The sequence below is a fragment of the Hipposideros armiger genome, unplaced genomic scaffold, assembly GCF_001890085.2.
Source record: "Hipposideros armiger isolate ML-2016 unplaced genomic scaffold, ASM189008v1 scaffold_66, whole genome shotgun sequence".
Classification (NCBI taxonomy): Eukaryota; Metazoa; Chordata; class Mammalia; order Chiroptera; family Hipposideridae; genus Hipposideros; species Hipposideros armiger.
Genome location: NW_017731416.1, coordinates 4,339,941 through 4,361,929, shown reverse-complemented (window position 1 = coordinate 4,361,929; position 21,989 = coordinate 4,339,941). Strand labels below are relative to the sequence as shown.

Genomic DNA, 21,989 nt, shown 5'->3' with positions numbered 1-21,989 from the left:
AACCACTGTTGCTCAGAGCTCAAACTCTTGGCCGGCCCTTAGAACTTGCTTTTTAAAGCATAGCTACCTGACATATAGAAGCATGTACCTATCCAGGAATCACTTATCCATTAACCTTAAAAAGACCAAGGAGGGCTGGCCGAGTGGCTCAGTTGGTTAAGAGCTTGCTCAAGAGTTCTGAGCAACAGGGTCACCGGTTCTATTCCCAGTCTGAGCTGAGCTGCCAACAGGTGACAGGATGGTTCAGCTAAAAAAATAAAAATAAAAATAAGACCAAGGAATAAAGATGATTCATGTGTATATCACAAAGCCTGTAGTTCGTGTGTGCTACTCATAGGAAGATATTTCAGAATTCTATACTGATTTATTATAAATACAAATATAAATAAATTTCTAACAAGTATGCTGGTCTAATTTGCCATTTATTGAACAAGAAGCACCTAGTGTATACTTGATACTAGTCATAAAAACAATAACAAAAAGCCATGTAGTTCGGGAGATCAAAAAAGACAAGTAAAATACTATTAATGAAATAACAAATACAACTAAGAAAGATCTCATTCTTAGTGCGGGTAGAGAGCAGGGAGAATAATGTTTGAGATGAATCCTGGGGATGATCAAGACGAAATGTACTGAATAATATGGACAAAGACCCAGAATTGAAGGATCCCATATGGTAGCCCTAGTCATGCATGGCTACTGAGCACCTGAAGTATGGCTAGTCAAACTGAGACAAGTTGTAAGTGTAAAATACAAATTGGGTTTAGTAAAAACAAAATAGAACAAAACAAAACCTCATTAATAATTACTGTATTTTTTATTACATGTTAAAAACTAACTAGATATATTATTACATTAAATTCACCTTAAAAACTGATTTTTTAAAATGTGGCTACCAGAAGGTTTAAAATTACATATGTGGTTTACATTATGTTGCTGTTGACTAGTATTAGGCCAGAGACTTGAATGAGCAAGATGCATTTAGAAAAGAGTAAGCAAATCAGTGTAGCTCAGGTAGAGACATATATAGGAAGACACAGGAGATGAAGGGCCAGATGTAGCACTCTTGGGTACTTAGATTTCCTGTACTAGAAAAAAAGCTACTGAAGAGTTTTAAGCAAGAAAATGACTGGAATAGATTTGGTTTTTTAAAAGATTACTCTGGAAGCATAGAAGATGAAATGGAAGAAAATTATATACATGGGAAACAAGAAATAGTTAAGGCACAGGAAGATGGAGGCCTTATGACATTAAAAGCTAGCAAACCAAAATTATAAAGGGGTTTCTAGGACTAGACAGTGACATATCAGCTGAGAGAGAGAGAGACAGACAGACTGCTGAAAGAGAGAGAGAGAGAGAGAGAGAGCGCATGCACGCTAGCTAAAAAAACAAAAACAAAAACCAAACCAAACCAAAAGATTCTAAAATCCAAAAAGCATCTGGAGCCTGTTTTATGGAGACGTCTGAAATGTCTCAGAAGCCCTAGAGGAAACAGCTCTATCTAATCAAAGTAGCCTTGGGGATACACCGCTTCTGTGCCTGAGGCATGGGATCTACAGGGGAAATATGTAGTCCTAACTCATTACTTATACTAAAAGATGAGGGTTGGAGGACATTGTTAAATAACTCAATAAATATTGGAGTTTTAAAATTCTAAGACACATATTTCTCCTCACTTTAACATTCTTAAAACCACAGAGCAGCTTTCAATCAATATTTGCACTTAACAGTGAGTTTATTAAAAATGCAGATAGACTTATTGAGAAAAGAGGAAATCAGTATGCATGTGCCTGGCAAGTGTGAGGGCAAGCAATGAAATAAGAGTAGCTAGAGTGAACGAAGAGCGCAGCAGAAGAAAAAGGGAGGAGAGATCACACATGGTGAAGACTCTTGACTTAGACTCTGAAGTCTGCCAAGGAAGAGGGAGCAATCAGCTGTGTCAAATGCTGCAGACAGGTAAAGGAAGATAAGGGCCAAGAAATGACCTGTAACTTATCTGTGAAAACGTGAGAGGGGAAGCACTTCCTAGGCCGGTGACTGTAGGAGCACCTGAAGAAGGAAAACAGAAGCCAAAGTGGTCACGCCTCCTTCACCCAGTAACAGTCACTTCAGGCAAACAACTTTTAACAGACCAGGAAGGTGAGCTTTCAACTAAGAATCACTCAAGGAAATTCAACCCCTTGAAAGAAACGCAACAAAACTCAACTAGGAGAAGAATTTAAAACTTGAAGAAAGACGTAACCCATAAAATAAGAACAAGTTATTAAACAAGCATGTTTGTGAAAAAAGCATCACTTAACAGATTTCAGAAATGAATAATACAATGATTAAATTTAGAAATTTAAAAATTGAATAGCAAAATAGCAACTGGTCATAAATGCAGTGAATTAGTGAGCCAGAAGATCAAACTGGAAATGCACAGGGTGAGAACAAAGTATGAAACAAATGTTTAGAGACATTATGGACAGATCCAGAGTTCCAACATCTGGAGTGATAAGAGGAAAAAAAGTTACTATTTTCAAAATAAATTTCCCACTTCTGAAGACAAATGAGAATCTTCAGCTTGAGAGACTTCCAAGCCAAGAAGGGGACACAAAAAACAAAAATTAGACAATCCATGGTAGAACTTCCATGGCATCAAGGATGAAAAATAGAACAGAAACAAAGCAAAACACAACTAACCATCAGCAAAACGAAAAAGATTACTTAACAAAGAAACAAGAATTACAAGGAGCTCCGACTTTGCATCACCAATGTTGAATGCCAGTTGAGACCGTGCATTCACTTTTTCAAAGTGCAAAAGGAAAAGACTTTAGATTTTTTATATACAAATAATTATTTTAAGGGTGAATATAAAGTACAGGATTTTGACCATTCAAGGATTTAAAGATCTAGACTCTTATAGTTAGAACTACTTATTTTATCAAGAAAATAAATGAACTCAGAAGTAATGAAATCCCAGTAGTAGCATGGGAAAAATACATGAATCAATAAAACCAGTAAAATGTATTGGAACACCAAAAGTGGCAAGTGTGAAAAATTAATCACAAGTTTAATGTGTTTAATCACAACCCAGAATTAAAATTCCATCAATAATAATAACATGAGAGATGGGGGAGAAGGAAGAAGACATGTACTCTATTATAAGTAAATTTATACAGTAAAGTACCAATCACAGAATCCTGCTCAGATAATATTTTCTGGCATTTAATGGAATCTTAGAATATGATCTTTAAAATCCTCTTTGGCTTTTCTATACTTGTTAAACCTTAATTCAAAAGTTGGTTCCAGCACCCCCAAAGGCTATGTTTTGTTGGTTCCTAAAAAAAAACAACAACTCCTATATCTCATTCTTCATTTCCTTTGAAGATTTTTTCACCTGACCTCATCCATTTCCCTTCCACATGTCACTTTACACTTGATCTTAGCCAAAAGGCCGAGAAGCGATTACACGCCACTTTGAAGCTTAGTAGTGCCACTACCAAGCGTCCAATGCATGGACCCTACAGGTGGCATGTGTACAGAGGCCACCAATGCCTTACCAGGCAGATAACCACACAGGTGAAGTGTGCTCCTAGGCTTCCTTCCATCTCTTTACACTTCAATCAGCTGTTTGCCAAATGGACAGTGAATTTAAAATGTCCTTCTAGAAGCTGCCTTTCAGAAAGATATGCAAAGAGCTATCTGCCAGCTAAAACAGCACACCATGATGCTATCACAGTATTTCTCCCTTAGTCACTACCAATAAGACAACCTTTAAACAAAGACATGACTTCAGATCATCCTAAGAAATGCCTCTATTGTGCCTGTCTCTGTTCAACAGAACTATAAAGAAATCGTAACACAGTCAATGTTACAGTAAAGTGCTTACTAAAACATTTAGTTTTATAAAACAAAACTAGAAATTTATGTTTCTGTCTGTTTTAAAATTTACATAATAGGAAAGAAGTCTTGAGAGGCATCAAACTCAGATCTACATAAATAGCTACTAGGAACAATACAATTTATTAAATTACACTGTATATTTTCCTAAAACCTAGCATGTCCTGTTGTCTAGCATTTTGCTTTCTTCTGAGTTAATGTAATTGCTTTAAAATGACAAGTATAATTTCTGATCTTAAACAGTCCCAAGCTAGTAATGGTTCACTTACTACTATTTTGAAAATACTTAAGAACATTAATATATTTTCATATAATTACTTTTTATAGCTATTTTCTCCATGTTTCACTGCTTAACAAATACTACCCAGTTTTCAAAAAATAATACAGTTCAATAATTTATTTGATAATACCATATCAGTGAAAAATGTATAATATAAACTGGAGATTAGACTAACATAGCGAAATACATCAACCATTTAAGGAAATGAGGCCATACAATACATTCAAGAGTACATTAAAGAGTACGATCACAGAAAAATACAGCAAGTCATAACCAAATGATGATTAAGTCTTAAGACAGTATTTAGTAACAGATTAAGAAGGTATTTTTCAAACACTCTTAGAGGTATAATAGAATATTTGAGAATCCATTAATTGAAAAACAAAATGGCCATGAGATTGAGCTTTTTTAGATTGCTTTATAATTCTTATTTTGAAAGTTTAGAAAATATAACAGCACAAGACAGCTCATTTATAATCCAAAATAGAACTTAAATTTAATAACTAGCTTACAACAACCTGAAAGAAAACAACAATTACTTACTTTGGAGGCCCATGGCTGAAGACAATTGGCATAACAGCGAACAAGAAAAGCCATTTCCTGGGCTGGAAAGGGTAGTTTCCTTTTCAAACCAGAGCCACACTGATGAGTATGTTGACAAATTGTGTTAAGTTTCTTTTTACAAATCATACACCATTTGCAGTGTTGTGTATCAGGCAGCTTCTCCAAATCCCTTTCAAACTGCAATCAGGAGCTTTCAGTTGCTTACAGAATTGTTCTAAATAACTGCAACAGTTTTCATCAAAATGTTCACTTTTAACAAGCAAATCACAGTAAATCAAGATGTCTATATTTCTGCCTCAGAATATACAGACACACACACATGCTTTCTCAGGCACCTGGCACAGACATGCACAGTGGTAACAACAGAGAACAACGTATCAGTGAAATACGGAAACATGCACCAAATCTGTGTTCCTGGATTCTGAGAAACCTGTCCTCTCTGTACCACAGCTTTGTCTTTTCTTCAACTTATTTCATTCTGTAGAGCAAGCACTGCAGTGAGTCTTCTGCATCTGAAGCAAATCAGAACACTGTATCCTTAAGATGAAAGTTTCTTCAATATTCTTAACCACCAGAGGTTAAAAAAAAAAATTAAATCAACCATTGAGCAAATGGTAGTTAGAAGATATATGCTCTAACAGGTTTGTCCTGTAGCATGCCTGAGAATCTCCAAAATTAAAATTTTCTCTTTTCACATGCACTGTTTACAGCCCTGCAGTACTGCTTCTTGTTCTAATGCATCACTAAGGCAGTATTGTTGATCTAAGTCTGGCTTTCTGGTTGAAAATTTATATACAATATGGTACAAAAACACTACATCTGCTGCTAAAGCAACACTATATGTTAGTGTCTTAATTCCTACTGTCCTTGCCTGTTTCACAGCAGCTCCCAAAGGAGAAGCTCCTATTGATTCTATGCTCTGCAGTAAGATGAAATATCTAATAAGAAGGAAAGAGAGTGGGAGGAGAATAGAGCTAAAAGGATGACATCACCTGTATAGAAAGCCTTCAGAAACTGCATTAGATCAATTGGCTACTGTATCTGCAGATGTAGCCCAAAGAGCAATTTATTAAACACACACACACACACACACACACACACACACACACACACACACACACCCCTTCTGTGAGACATGTCAGCAAGCTAAATTCTAAAAGAAAAAAATTGGCTAAGGCACCTCTATTTCAGTTTTAAAAATCCATTTTGATTTTTAATTCTATGCGTTGATACACAGCTTTATTTGGGAAGCCATATTTCCTAATATTATTCAAATTTAATGCAGTATTGTCCTCCCAAGAGAAAATAATTAGCTCTGGTACGATACTCTTGCCTTGCAAATACATAAAGCAGCCTAGTTCTAAGATGCCACATATACATTCGTAACACTAATTTAAGGGTTTCTGCTTGCAGAACTTCCTATTTATCAAATAGCTGTTCTGAAAGGTATAACCTTCAGGACCACTCTAAATTAACATTAAAAATAGCAAAACTGGTGTTAAGACTTGTAGCTAAACAGTACATTTAAAGGGAAACAATAGAATTTCATTTTGCAAAGGAAAGCTGAAAAAATAAATAACAGGCACAACAACCCACTTGCAGCATGCACCCAGCCCTCTGAGAAAGGATCATCTACACAACATGCTACTTTCCTACAGCCCAATGCTCAATTCCTAGAAGACATGGGAAGCCAGTAAAACTCAGAAGGGATCAGAGGAGGAAAAGGATAAATCTTGCCTCCAAATTGAGCTTGGGCTAAAAGGAAATCTCATTTTTCTATACAAATTACAGGAAAAACCCTGAAATTATGCCACACCCTCTCCCATCTGAAACAATTCCTCTCCCATCCACCCTTATTCTTCATGCTTCGGCCACAAGGCATCCACTGCAGCTACTCCCAGAGTTTGCACTTACGGTTGTAATGGTGCCTCCCAATGGCCAAAGTAAGTCATAGTTTTCAACAGTAATACACAGTTAGTACGCCTCCCGGCAGCAAAATTATGAGAACAACAATCAATGAACATGTCAAAGTAATAGAACTATTTTGCTTTATTCACCTAACACTATTTTGAAGGGAAGAGGTTTGCAACATGAGGAGAAATTATTACCTGAGAAATTGGTGTTATCACAAAGGACTCTACTGAGTGTCACAAAAAGAAACATCCTGACATTAGGAAAAAAACCGAGTTCTTCAATACCCTTTGGTAAAGTATGAGTCACTTTCTGAACAACGCTATGCCGTCGATCTGAATTCTGCTGCTCTTTATGAGACCAGAATTTACTTAGTTAAACTAAGCATTACTCTGAACAAAGACAAGTCATGCTTCAAAATATGTGATCATTTATGATTTTAGGTTTCCATAAAACTTAAGAACTGTTTGTTTCCTGACAAAATGCATTTATATGTAAAATTAAATCTCACAAATACAAATAAGCATGACTAGTTTTCTAAACGTAAAAAACATGGAAAATACCTACAGACCGGTTTTCAAGCACCAATGTATTTTTTTTTCAACATACTTGATTTAAATAAGCTACAATAGGTTGAAATTTCAACAAAATGTTAAGCATTTAAGAATTAACTAAAATGTAATTTTAACCACTCATTTTTTAAAATAGAAAAACGATAGTAGGCACTTTGTATGTAATGAAACCAAACATTTCCTAAAGATAAGTTTCTAAAAGGCAAGCGCTTGGTATACAAACATTAGTAATATGACTCAAAAACATTTCAGTTTCAATTCCAGACAATAATTACATTCACGTATAATACCAACAGGATAAATTAAAAACAATCAAAAAGCAAAATCCCAATGGGCACCTTTCCCCCTTTTTATCAATCATGTTGATAGCACACAAAGAAGGACCTCAAGCTGAGCAAAGGAGACAGCCATCTCTTCTTAGCTGCTTTAAAAAACTGCTGCCCTGTGCGGGAAATGTGATCCACTAATGCCATATGTTAGAACTCGTAGTAAACACCAACTCAATAAAGGAACTCTCTTCCTTTAGTTTGGCCTGTAAGTGAGGATGACATCACCCTTTTCCTTGTTCTACCAATCATCTCATAGTATCTGCCATTCTAGAAAATTGTACGGTGAACCTAGCATGCAAAATTCCCCTGTGCAACAACACTAGGAAAGAAATAAACAGGCTAACTCTATATTCAGTATATGAATCCACTGCCACTCTGATGATACATCACAGTTTCTCCAGAAATAATGCCTTAACCTTTCAATTACTGAAGGAAGAAATAAACATCTTCTGAAGAGAAAAGTCAGTAATTTATCAAATAACTAAAAATATATGATTAGGTGAATAAACAATTTTTTCACTTTCATCACTTTTAGAATTTTATCTTGATTGCATTCCATTATCTTACCAATTCAAATGCAGTAACTGCGGTAAGGAGAACATCCTCCCTGATCTATACTTTGTCTAGGAATCGACATCACAGAATAACCATTTAAGAAGACACTGCCCCTGCATACAAAATGCCATGACACTAAGCCATATTGATGAAATCTTTAGCTTTAAAAAGGTCTTTCACAGTATTACAAAATAAAGCAACCAATGTATGTATGTTGGCTTTCAAAGCTTCAAACCATTACAAAATATTTTTATTAAAAACGTGAATGCTATGTAGTTAATATAAAATTTATGTTAACTGTATCATTTATAAAAAAAAAATACAAAGTGGAACATTTGATATCATATTGTATAAAAGCCAAAGATGATAGTTACTGAACAATCACTATTCTTTTTATTTCAATAAGTAACAACACTGAAAAGGAGCGGAAAAAGGTTATCATGGATAAAAGTTAGTTATCAGAGGATATATATTCTACACAATATGAAAAACAAAAACCAACAATAACAAAACCAGGTTTGTAGTAATCTCAGGCATCATCACAGTTTATTCCCCACCTGCACAGTGAAATATAACCACAACTTAGAGAAACCAAACCGGAGGAGATGAGGAACAAAAGAAAAATTATGTAGTTTTACAAAGTAAAATAAACAGGCCACTCATTTCTGTATTTTAGTTGTAACTGGTGGTTGAAATATAAACTGTTCAATGACTGGTACAGTAAAAATACTTCAATCCTTTTTGAAAATGAGTGAATAAATGACACTTTACCACAATGTCAGAGGTAACATACAAGCTATTTTAAAGGCTCCTAGCAAGCTTTTCCACCCCTTCCCACCTCCCCCCATGCCTTGGTTAACTTGAACATCAGAAATGAATCTCTGTAGTTATCAGACATGGTTAACTCTCATTACTGGTGCCCCTCAGGAATTCCTGTTTTTAAACTGCATCCTATCTATTCCTCAGCCTTTCTGAAGGAGGGAAGCCAGAGAACCAGCATTCTCCCTCCTATTCTTTTGTAAAGAACAGTGTGCTTCAGCACACTTTCATCTATGTCCACTAAATGCTCAGCACCATGCTGCTGAAAGCCCTTTCAAAGCCACCAGCAGGACACACATGCACTATGAAATATGATCCATCCTTAGGGAGTGATCCAGGAAGAAAAAGCAAAGAGGGAGGGAAGCCTTCATCACCAACTAAGGTGATGTAAGCTTCTATAATTAGAATCAGGGAAACTGAAGGAACAATAAAAAGGCAGCACCATGCTCTACTTTCCCCTACACTGTGCATTTGTATCAGGCATTTTTCACTCACTCACACACAAACACAAGAATACATCTGTCAAGTATGCTACATACTATATGTAAACCTAATATAAAATTTTAATAGTGGATGATTTTCTTCCAAAAATAAGATCTGCCCAATAATTAAAACAGAGCTATTTATGTAAGCATGACTGGAAAAGGAAATCTCATAAAAAATTAAGCTATTGAGAATGCTGTTTCTATCTGTAAATTCTGGATTATATTAGAGATTATGTCACTTCTCTAATTTTAAATACTGCATTTTCTAGTAGTACAAAAGCCAAATACCAAATGTAGCACATTTACTGAACAGATAACAAATCAAAGTAACAGGCAGTAACAATCAGCATTAATGTGTGTGCTATGTCGGAGAGGCTATTCCCCTGTCAACTGGGCAGCGCTCGCAAATCATTATCTTAGACCACAGGTATACATGATTATTGGAGTCGCTTCAATCTTCAAAAGAGCTTTCTTTAGCAATTATTGTGCAGAGTTTCAAATATGATAAAAACCTTTCCAGTTCTGGTTCCCCGGGCAGACCTGCAGGAATCAATGTCACCTTGAAGGGAGAGAGAAGTGCCCTAGACAACCAGACGGGCATGTCCTGCCCTCGTCCTCCCAATCCTCCTGAAGATCCATCCTCATACAGAGTGAATGATAACGACAATCTTATTTTATTTATTTTTCCTTTGATAAAGACAATTTTAAATAATGACCACTTAGAAGTTAGCAATACGTAAGTAGAGCCTTAAAAATAATTTTTATACTCATAACCCAGTTAATCAATCCTAAGGAATCAATCCTAAGGAAAAACCAGATATATACAAACTTATTCATAAAAGCTGTTTGTAATAAGAGAAAAACAGGAAGCTACATGAAAATACTTTGTTACACTCATATAATATTAAAAATAATGTTTAGGGAAATTTTAATTACATGAGAAGTAGAGAGACAGCATATATTAACTAAATATTCAGCATTATCTTAATTAGTTGAAAGATCTGAATTAATCAAGGTATATACATTTAATAATCATTAGCAACACTAGCTATCTCTGGTTTTGAAGATGACAGCAAATTCAATCCCTTAATATTCTTCTGTATGTTTTTGCATTTATATAATGATAACTTTGTTTCGCATTTTTTCATTTGCTCTGGGCAGGCACCTGTCCCACTTATTTGATCACAATGCCACCACTTTGCCTTTCTCTGTTCATTTGTAGACTCATGATCCTCTAACTAGGCACAAGCACATCCTATCTACATTCTACATTATTTCCCAGAAGACAAATGAGAAACAGAATTCTCCTAGGATGTGTTAGTCACTCACAAATAAAAGAAGTCCTCTCCTGCTTTTATGGTAGAAAGCACCATAAAGCATACACCTGTCCAGAGCACTCTAGGTTGTAACCAGGCTGCAAGGATAACCAACATTAAAAAACTGCAGACTCACAGAGGTGGGGCTCCACGTCTCTCATTACCTATTATAATTGGTCAGTACTCAGTCTTATACACGAGTAAGATTAGCAAAGGCTCCACATACAAACTTCCTTATTTTACAAGTAATAAAAGATTGTTTACTCACTCATTTCTTCATTCTGCAAGTATTTACCAAACACGAAATATAACTGAAAACAATCAGGGTCCATCAAGTCCACAGACACAAAATAAAGTTCACAATGTTGACAGTTTCTTCATCCATCAATGACTACGACTTACACAGTCCAAACTAGAAATTTTGATAATAGAAGCAACAGGAGCATTGATACCTCCTCCATTTTGACTTGAGTAAATGTCTGAATTATTTGCTTAGTGAACTGTGCTATGGTGTGAGTATTTGTGTCCCCCCACCCCCAAATTCCTACATTGAAACCCTAATCTCCAATGTCAGGGGGTGCAGCCTTTGGGCAGTGACTAGGTTACAAGGGCTCTGGAGTTGGGATCAGTGCCCTTCTAACACAGGTCCCCCAGAGCTCCCTAACCCTCTCCACCATGTGGACACAGCAAGAGTTGGCAGTCTGTAGGTAAAACAAAACAAAACTGGTTCAATTCCCACACATGATGCAGGGACTGAGGATCTTACATATTCTTTAAAACTGCAAGTTAGTGCTTCAGATAGAACAAGAACCCGTAACATCTTATTCCTAGTTTACTGTCTATTCTATCACATCAGATTGAGAGATCTGGCTTGTATTAACCTGCCCATATCAAGGATTTTGTTTATTTGCACCTAGTTTCCTTGGAAATCCAAATGGGTGGTCCTGAGACAAACGCTGGGATACTGCCATGGTCTGAGGGTTTGTGTCCCTGCCCATCTCAAATTCATATGTTCAAATACTAATTCCCAAGGTGCCGGTATTAGGAGGTGGGGTCTTTGGAAGCTGATCAGGTCATGAAGAAGGGGCCCTAATGGTTGGGATTAGTGCCTTTATAAAAGAGGACAAACAAGGTTCCCTAGCCTTTTCCACCTTGTGAGAAGGCAGCGAGAGGTCAGCAGTCTATAACCCAAAAGAGGGCCTTTATCAGAACCCAACCTGATGTTGGACTTCCAGCCTCCAGAACTGGGAGGAGTAAATTTCTGTTGTTTATAAGCCTTTGAGTCGGTGGTATTTTGTTATAACAACCTGAACAGACTAAGACATGCTCCATGAGATCTCAGCAATCACATGTTTGGAGCAAGTCCTCAATTTTCTCATGAGGTCAGGGCTAGGATTCTACTTCTTACTGCAGGAATGGCTTGATCCATGACATATACAGACTCCATCTAGCAAAATGCATTTTGCTAAAAACCTTAAGATGTCACATCCACAGTCAAGCGAAAGCATCTAGCTATTATACAGTGTACCACCATAATGGTGGTCATATGATCTGGTCCTAGTAATCACCTCTTATCCAGCTGTACTGACAAACCGTCTTAATCTCTCTATATATGCTCTGACTCCTAAGAAAACATGGAGCATGCAGGAGAGTAGGGAACATAAGGCGCAAGCAGAAGCAGCAAATGAGAAAAGCGCTGCTTGCTGCATTTAGTAATCTGTGAGTCTAAAATGAAATAGTAGATTCTAGAGTGTCATACCATGCCCACCACCTGCCATATTATCACACAACAATGAACTGGGTGGAAAGAAAATATGTAAAGAAGGGTGAGCAAAAGGAATGTAAAACCATGACCCATGATAATGTCAGGGAAATCCCTCTTTCCAGATGTCCCTCTGGGAAGAGCTGGCCGGCCCCACTTCTGTGCAGGTGCTATGATGGAGAAAGGAAGGAAGAGGGCCAGTAGCTTATCCTGTGCCTGAGAATGTAGAAAGCACCAAAGGAAACCAGAAAGAAAAAAATGATGACTTAATCTATTGAGGGGCTTGGGATATAGTTAAGAGAAGATAACAAGCACATCAAATACCCATACTGTTTTTTACTAAAAAATATAGAAGATGAAAGGAGAAATCAATGGTATGTACTATAATTTCATAACCAACAAGATTTTTTTTAAACCTTTGAAAAATGTCAACATTTATATTTGGGTCAATATATTTCTATAAAAATGACCGAGAATGAATGTTGTCTGATATTGTAGGTTCATTCAAAATTAAACAATGGCACACTTGGTGCTTGACCTTGGTGAAACTAAGATACCTTATTGGTCCTGGCCTCATTTTACCATTTAAGTTTACATATATAGCAATATTAAAAATGCAACTTACGAGCCAGCTGAGTGGTGCATGGGTTAAGAGTTGGCTGGGATGCCAGCTCGGAGCAGCAGGACCCCGGTTCAGAGCCCACATTAGGGCCAGTGATGCTGCGCCCTCTACAGCTAAGATGGTGAACAATGGCTCAACCTGGAACTGGGCTGCTGTGAGTCACCAGTGATGGCTTAGGCTGCAGCCCCTGCTGCAGTGGGCTGCCGTAAGCTACTGTGAGTGGCCGGCAGCCAGCGTGAGCTGCCAAGAGCTGCCGTGAGCAGCTGTCCACTGGCTGGCGACTGATCTGCCTCACCCGGGAAGAGCGCAATGATAATACCAACATGGGCCAGTGAGGCCACGTCCTTCACAACTAGACTGAAGAACAAAAGGACAGCAATTTGTCTGTTCCCCTTCCCCCCGATTCCCCAATAAAAAATCTTAAAAAAAAATTCAACTTACTACATTTGAAAAATGTTCACTGTCGTAGAATATTTAAAATGCAGCAATGAACTTTATATAAAAAATACAGACATTTAAGAAATTCTTAAATAAGTTGTGTTTTCTGCTATCCTCAGAACATGAGCACAATGCATATAAGTTAAGTGTAACACCCTATGAGATCAACAAGAAGTGTGCTCTATGCATAAGAAATGTCAGGGAAGGCTTCTCCAAAGAGTGCATGATGAATGGAGTCTTGGGAGTGGAGTAGGACTTTGGCAGGAGGACAAGGTAGGAGGCCATTATGGATAAAAGGAGCGAATGGCAAGTTAAGATTCAAACTGATTTCATCAAAGGACCGAATTACACTAGGGAAAGAAGCCTGTAAGGACCTTCCAGGGAGAGCGAACAGGACCAAGGGAAGAGACCGCCAACAAAATAACGTAGACTGGGGCTAAATGAGGAATACACCATATAATTTTGAAATTTTTTAAAATAAAAAAAACACTGAGCTACATTTCTAACATATGTAATTTATTTATAAATTAGTACCTGTATTACCAGAAAAAATATTTTGTGTTATGACATACTATTCACAAAAATCCTCATAAAATGTAAAAGATAACAGCACATATAAATACAAACTCTACTATTTTCTTCCCATGTCTTGGAGATTGTTTTGCAATCTACAATTTAAGACTCTTGGGTTAAACTATTGGCTTTGCTAACTACTATCAGAAAGAAGGTCTTCAGATCAATAATTCCAAAAGCAGTCATTAGTTTTTGGCAGACATCCCGTCCTTTAATTGGCTTCTAGCTACTCGCTGTATATAGTAAAGCAACTCGTTCAGTGATTTTTCATACACATTTTGTAACCACTTCATCTTGTAAGGCTGGGCAAGGAAATTACCTTCTTTAAAGTGAGCTACTGTGATGCTACGCTATAAAAACATGGAGGGGGCGGGGGTAACTGGCTGACTGTTGGTTGTTGTAACTTACAGCCAGCTTGATTTTATTTTTCCTACCTCTATTCTCCCTTTGTCTTGATTCTTTAGCTTATTTGTTTTCAGTTATTTTAGTTACATATTTTGGCAAACACATTTTTTATCCAGGTTTAGAATAAATAATAAAATTATTTGGTAAGCAATAGGAACAAAGGTATTTTTTGAGTATTTACAATAGCAACAATAGGAATAGAAGCTGCTGACATTACTGAATGTATTTCAGGGGACCAAACACTAGGCAGAGCCTTTTATATATATTCTCTCATTTGAACCTTTCATAAATCTATAGGTTATATATTAAAACACAGAAAAGTTACACAACTTGCCCAAGGAATCTAAACAAGCTGATACAAGAACAGGCACTCTTATTGTCTGACAGGCAATATGCTCTGAGGATACAATGATGATGGTGCACATTTTCAAGGCATGACGTTCTGACGGAAGAGACAGACATCTGAACAATTATAGTGCAGTGTACTCAATGGTCACAAGTATACATATGGGATGTTATGAGAATGCAGGGATGTGTACCAAACCCTTCCCAAGGGAAAGTCATGGCGTCCTCCCATGAGCAGATGTGTAATTTAGTCTTGAGGATGATTAGGATTTTGCCAAGACAAAGAATAAAAGGGCATTGTAAGTAAAAGAAACAGTATATATATGTTATAAAAACATGGTTTCTCACCACACACACACACAGTAACTATGTGAGATGGATGTCTTAACTAATCTTATTGTGGTAATCATTTTGTAATGTATATATGCATAGCAAATCACCATGTTGCACTCTTTAAACTCACATATTATATGCCAATTACATCCCAATAAAACTAAAACAATAAATAAAAAACATGATTTCTTTAAGGGTCAGCATATTTGTTCAGCATGGCTGAAAGGTAGGAAATATGTAGAAAAAGAGAAAAAGATAAAGAGGTTGGACAAAGTCCAGATCAGTGCAATATGGTAACTACTAGCCACATGTGTTTACTTACATGTAATTTATCTAAAATTAAAATCCTCAGTCATACTAGCCACATTTGAAGTGCTCACATCATGTGTGGCTGGTTAGTACCAATTTGGAAAGCACAGTCATAAAACGTCCATCATTGCAGAAAGTTCCATTAGACAGAACAGGTATAGACTATGAAGGTCCTTATATGCTAGATCACTGGAGTTTCTCTAATCAGTTGTGGTACGGCATGAAAAGATTTAAGGGTTTAAAAAGAAACGACACTGCTACAGCTTCATTTAGGAATGATAAAGGTAAAATGAATGGACTAGTTGGTGCCAGGGGATAGGGAAAGGTGTACGGAATAGGGGTAACAGTAAGGAAACCAGAGAGAAGAGAAAACCAAATCTTACTGTCAAATAAACAAGATGTTAAGGAGATATCTTTTAATAGAGAGAGAATGCAACGCTTCTGAATTTCTAAAAAAATTTCCAAATCTCTCAGAATGAAAAAAATACTGCTTTTATAATGAAAGTTGACTGGGGGAGTGTGGGTGATTGCTATTACAGCAGCTCTAGAAAGAATGGCAGTAAATACTAAGGCAATGACATGGGGAAATTCAGAGGAGGGCACACATTTGAAACATTTGGGAGGAAGAATCTATAGATATTACTGACTGATTGTGAGTGTGCACATTATGTTCCAAGTACTTCAGCAATTACCTTGTAAGAGAGGCAGACCTAATATTACCATCCTCATTTTTAGACATAAAGTCAGCAAATCACAAAGGGTTTGGATGGAATGCCCCAATCACACAGTTAGTGAAGGAAGGACTCAAGATAGATGGCTCTTCTAAACATACTGTTTCCACCCAGCTCAGTTAACTCATCCTGCTCATTGAATGTTGCTCCCAATCACCTTTTTTTGCTATTTCTAAATATCAAATACACCCACCTCAAAGGTCAAAGCTCTGAAATAACTGAGAAATTTGGAGATATTTAAATTTGTTGCAAGTTCTGACAGCAATACCCAAAGGAGTTTCAAAAATGTTATTACTGTTATAGAGGTGCTCTTTTTAACATTAAAATAAAAACTTGCACTTTAAGATTATGGTTCTTAACTTTATGCAAAGCATCTTTATCACAAAACTGAAAATATTTCATCTTTTTCAATTTTCCTGAGCATTTGGTTAGAAAACTACTTTAAAACACATGCAAAATCAGGTTGTGTACTAATAATTATGATAAACAGTAACAAAATCTTCTTCACAAGAAATTTTGACCTTCAGCACTCTAGCAAGAAAAAGTTATGATGGTTTGCAAATGAAAAAAATTGTCAAATTTCTACTGCTGTCTAAAAGGAGGAATGATTCCTCCTGATCCTTCTCTCTGAATTGCTGACAGAACAAAAGAAATAAAGAACCCTACAGGAGGGCCGGCCGAGTGGCACGTTGGTGAAGAGTTGGCTTGGGATGCCGGCTCTGAGCAGAAGGGCCCTGGTTCGGATCGCACATGCGGACCAGTGACGCTACGCCCTCTACAGCTAAGATGGTGAACAACAGCTCGACCTAGAGCTAGGCTGCCATGAGTCGCCAGCGACAGCGTAGGCTACAGTGGAGCTGCAGTGGGCTGCCATAAGCTACCATGAGTGGCTGACAGCCAGCATGAGCTGCCAAGAGTCGCCGTGAGTGGCCGGCAACCAATCTGCCTCAGCCAGGCAGAGCACAATGATAATACCAACATGGGCCAGTGAAGCGACGTCCCTCCACAACTAGACTGAAGAACAAAAGGACAGCAACTTGTCTGTTCCTCTTCCCTGATTCCCCAATGCTGTTCCCCTCCCCCAATTCCACAATAAAATCTAAAAAAAAAAAAGAACCCTACAGGTAACATCTTAATTAATGGTGAGAAACTAGATGCATTCCCCCTAAGATCAGGAAGAAGACAAGGATGTCCCCTCTCACCANAAAAAAAAAAAAGAACCCTACAGGAGCCATAAAACCAGTTCTCTACTGGATGCTTAATTAATACTAATTAAGATTTTCTGCTACATAGTATCCTTATCCAGACCAACTACCAATATGTAGGGATTTGGGCAGATGCATAGGTTTTACATAATTGGTGAAATTAATTCTAAGAAAAACTTAATACTGTATTTTCTAAATTGCCTGAAATATATCCTTTTTAGAAAAAAAACACCTATTAATTCAAGAAATAGCAAATGCAAGTAACACAACCAAAAATCCTTCTATAATTCAGTCTCATGGTTAATAAATCAGTTTTATCTAAATTGAATCAACTTAGTTCTCCCTTTGCCATTATCTGCCAAATTCCTGACAGTACTTAGTAAGATAACCACCTAAAACTAGCTAAATAAAACTTTACATGCAAAAATACCACACTTTACTGTCATCAAATGGATACAATCTGTAGCAGTGTGCCTACTGCTCTTTCTGGTCCCCTCAGGAAACCAGCATATCCCCAAGAGGACAACTTTCAGTATACACGAGGACTGAAGGTAAATGACTAATGAGCACTAGCCACAGCTACCAAAACAAAATATGGAATCTAAGCTTTATGACATAACACCAAAAAAATCTGGGAAGAGAACACACTAAAGTTGTGACTAGAATAAGCAAGTACTCACATACAAACTATGTTACAGTACTAACTCACACAAGGAGAACACAATAGAACAATTAAAGATATTTTACTTTAGCAATTGTACTTAAGATTATTTTCTAGAGAAACCAAAGATATGGGCATATATAACCACAAAGACATTTAGTGCCTTAATTTTTTTAAAATTACAAAAACTAGAAAAATCTAAATGACCAAATATTTGGAATGGAGTAAATAAATTATGGCAGTTATTACAAAGGAGAACTAAGACACTTTTAAGAATAATGTTGTAAAAAAACAAACCCATTTAATAGCATTCAAAGATGTTTAGATTATATATTTAAGTTTTAAAAAGTTACAAAACAGATATTTTTAAGTTTTAAAAAGTTAGTCAAAAAGCTTACATATCTATTTGTATGTTAAAAAAGCTTTACCCAAAAATATTTAAAAATGTCATCAATGGTTACATAAATGGGTTGTAGGACTAATCAACTTTTAATTTTTTCAAAAATAGACATATATTACTTGTGTAATAAGTCAAAACATGTTAGCTTAAATTAATTAGTGATGGGGAAATTTATTATAAAAAGAAAAAGAAATTATTAAACAATAAGAACAGGAAATGAACTTTGTGTGGCCCTGGGTGTAGTAAAAATTTAGGTAGTATATCATATGTTATTGTTTGTCATCAGAAGTAGATTGTGCTGAATTAGTGAAATTAGGCAAATATGACTAAATCCTTAAAGCTGCCTTAAATTTAACACTTATTTCAGTACAATCAACTCCCTAAATAATCATGTTGTTCCTAACATGTAATAAATAAATTTCTGTTTCTGACAAGTAAAAGAACTAAATGTACCTTCAGGAATTTTGTTGCAGTCAATCTCTATGCTGTTTTTATATTTAGGGGATCACGACCACTTTGAAAACTGACAAAATCCACCTGGATTTGTTCTGTTTTTGATTATCCATACTTCTTGATTCAACTACTTTTCAGTCTAAAATGAAGTTATTTCCAATTACCAAACTGAAGACTTCTAAGGAAACAGCTTATATTCCTTGTGATGTTACAAAGTTTATTTCATCTGGTTCTTTTTCAATATTTGCATGTGAAAATACACCTTTAACGCTTGCATATGTTTCTGCAATAACAGCCATTATGTGTATCTGTCCCACATCTCAAGGGCAGAACTGATGTATTGTTATCTCTTTTGTATGCCTTACAGCATTATCAGAAAAAAATGCTCTAAGGAGTCATTACCTGAGTTTTCAGGACTCTAATCTATGCTGTATTCAGGTAATAAAAAGGCAAGACAATCTACAAATACATTTAAAGATATGGTTCAGAAATTTTTTTACATTATTTAAACAGAAAATAAATACAAAACTCTCACTGGTAAGAGTATTTCTACCCAACTCGACCAAGTAGAAGTATTTTTAAAAATTATACAGATATATTTATCAGCCCCAAACTTTCATACATAGAGCCCAGTGTTGATAGTACCAAAATACATGTAAATTAAAGATATATGAAAATTAAAGGAAGATCCATGGACTGTCCCCAAATATACTCACAGAAAGATAGCTGTTAACGTCCACATCATCAGTAATGGTTTGGCGCTCTCCTTTATAGTTAATTTTCCGAAACCTCCGTCGAGACTGTCTGGCAGGAATTTCTCTTTGTAGAATACTATCTTCATTATCTTTGGAATTCTCTACCTGAAACACATGTTCACATTCCTGGTTAAACATCCAATTTTTCCATATTACTGACAGTCTATGGAGTCTTAACAGGCTCATAAGGAGGCTTCATTTACTCCTTGCAAGAATCTGCCTCAAGAAAACAGTCTGTATAAGCTCATTAGTTCAGAAAGATTAATGGTGATGTTATCATGAAGATTTGAAGACCACAGTTTCCTTCCAGGAAATAGTCTCTTTTGCTCACATAAACATGTCTCCTCTAAGTAAAGTCACTTACCAGAAATGAAGGATGTTCAATACACCTACACATTCAATAATTATAACTTCTGAGCTAGTCTAATTACAAACTGCCTGATTATACACATATTTAGCAATCAATCAAGGTTATGATTCCAGTGAACTGATAAACAGGAAAACAAAACTGCTTTGTGCATTATTCTTCAGTGTCCATCTTAATGTATGACAATAGCCAAGAGTAAGGCTGACATCTTTTAAGGAAGAAGGGAAAACTAACATTTACTGAAGGCTTAAAAAGGGCCGGCATGCACAGACATTTAGTTCACACAGCTGCCCTATAAGCAGCTCTTACTCTACTGAGTTTAGAGATGAACAAAGAAAAATCCAGAGACAAGTGACTTTCCAGTCTCAGAAGAGTGATACTTATTAAAGGTGAGTTGAATACAGGCTTATCTCCAAAACTTACGCTACTGACACAAGACCACATAGCCTGTCAAATCAGACTAAATCATAATTTTAAAAACTTACAAAGGATATGTTCTAAAGTACACCTTATAATTAACCTCACATCCAATAAATAACACATAATTTCAGCTTCCCCAACTACTTTTCATGATGTCATATCTTTTGCTAATATAAAAAATTCCCTGGTTATCCAAGTATGAAATTCCATTAACATTTCCAACTCCTGATTGTCTTGTAAATCTTATCTTCAATCATTTCTTAGAACTTGTCAATTCCTTTTTTAATAAATCCCTCTCACAATGCCCTTTTTCTTCCTATTATTACTATCACTTATTCAAGTCTTAATCACTTCAGTCCTGAAATATCACAATAGGTGATCCTGCTGCTTCAGACATGTTCCTCTAATTCCATCTGGCATGGTGAGTAAAAACACCTAGATCAATCATCTCCTGTTTCAAAATGCTACAATTGTTATCAAATACAATTTAAACTATAACATTTGATAGTCTAAGTAACATACAGTCCATCCCCAAAATATGTTTGTCACTTTATCTTATACGGGTAAGCCTGGAAAAAATACTCCCTTATCCTCCTCCCCACACACACAAAAACCCCTCTCATATACAAGCTCTAATGAGATACGCAAAATTTCCTGATGATTTCTCAAAAAGAGTTGATGGTTAAGTTAAGCTGCTCTGTTTCAGGTGTGCGAGTTCAAGAGAAAGTAGCGGCCAAGTCACGTGACTATTCATGGGTCCTTATATAATACATAAGTAACTTACATTCTGCTAAGTAACTTTATATCTTTAATTTGTATTAACCCAATCCATTCTATCTTCACATGCTAAATAAAACACTACCAATCACTTAAGATACATCTCAATTGCCATCTCTTCTATAACCACAAGACATTCTTTTTCTCAGACTGTGGCTTTTGTGTGTCACGACCTAGACTTCTCACAAACAGAACGTGCTCCCTATCTCCTTCAGGTCTTTGCATCTGATGCTGTAACTTCTGCCTAAAAGCCCATCCCTCCTTTGCAGACATGTTGACATTCCTACACATACGTCATGACTCAGTTCAAATAACCCCTCCTCTGTCCCAGGAAGGTGCTTCTTCTTATAGCACTAAGCATACTGACCGTAATTATTAGATAAGCCAGCTAACAAGCTAAAAAGAAAGGAACTGCATTGTTATATTCATCCTTACTCACTTAACATTCAAGAAATGTGCCAAAATGGGCATTACATTCATTGTATTAAATTCTTTCTCCCCAAATACGTTAGGTCCATGGAAATACGTATAAGATATTCAGGAAATAGACACAGTTACTGAACATTAATTTTCTAAAAGGTAAAATTCAGAAGACACAGGGAACTGATTTCCAGCTTAACAACTATAGAATTATGTCTGCAGGTAGCAAATACATGTTTCCTCCTTGTAATTCAATTTCCTCTTCTAAAAATTGATGGGAGAACCATAGTATTTCCTGAA

General features: G+C 36.3%; 1 protein-coding gene across 1 annotated transcript in view; it reads right to left on the bottom strand.

Annotated features, from left to right (window-relative positions):
* The window catches only part of RAPGEF6 (Rap guanine nucleotide exchange factor 6), a 211,190-nt gene that overhangs the window by 113,760 nt on the left and 75,441 nt on the right, over nucleotides 1–21,989 (bottom strand). Inside the window, exon 6 of the mRNA XM_019642167.1 lies at nucleotides 19,667–19,810. Within this exon, the coding sequence (XP_019497712.1) occupies nucleotides 19,667–19,810 (144 nt within the window). The remainder of the gene's footprint in view (nucleotides 1–19,666; nucleotides 19,811–21,989) is intronic.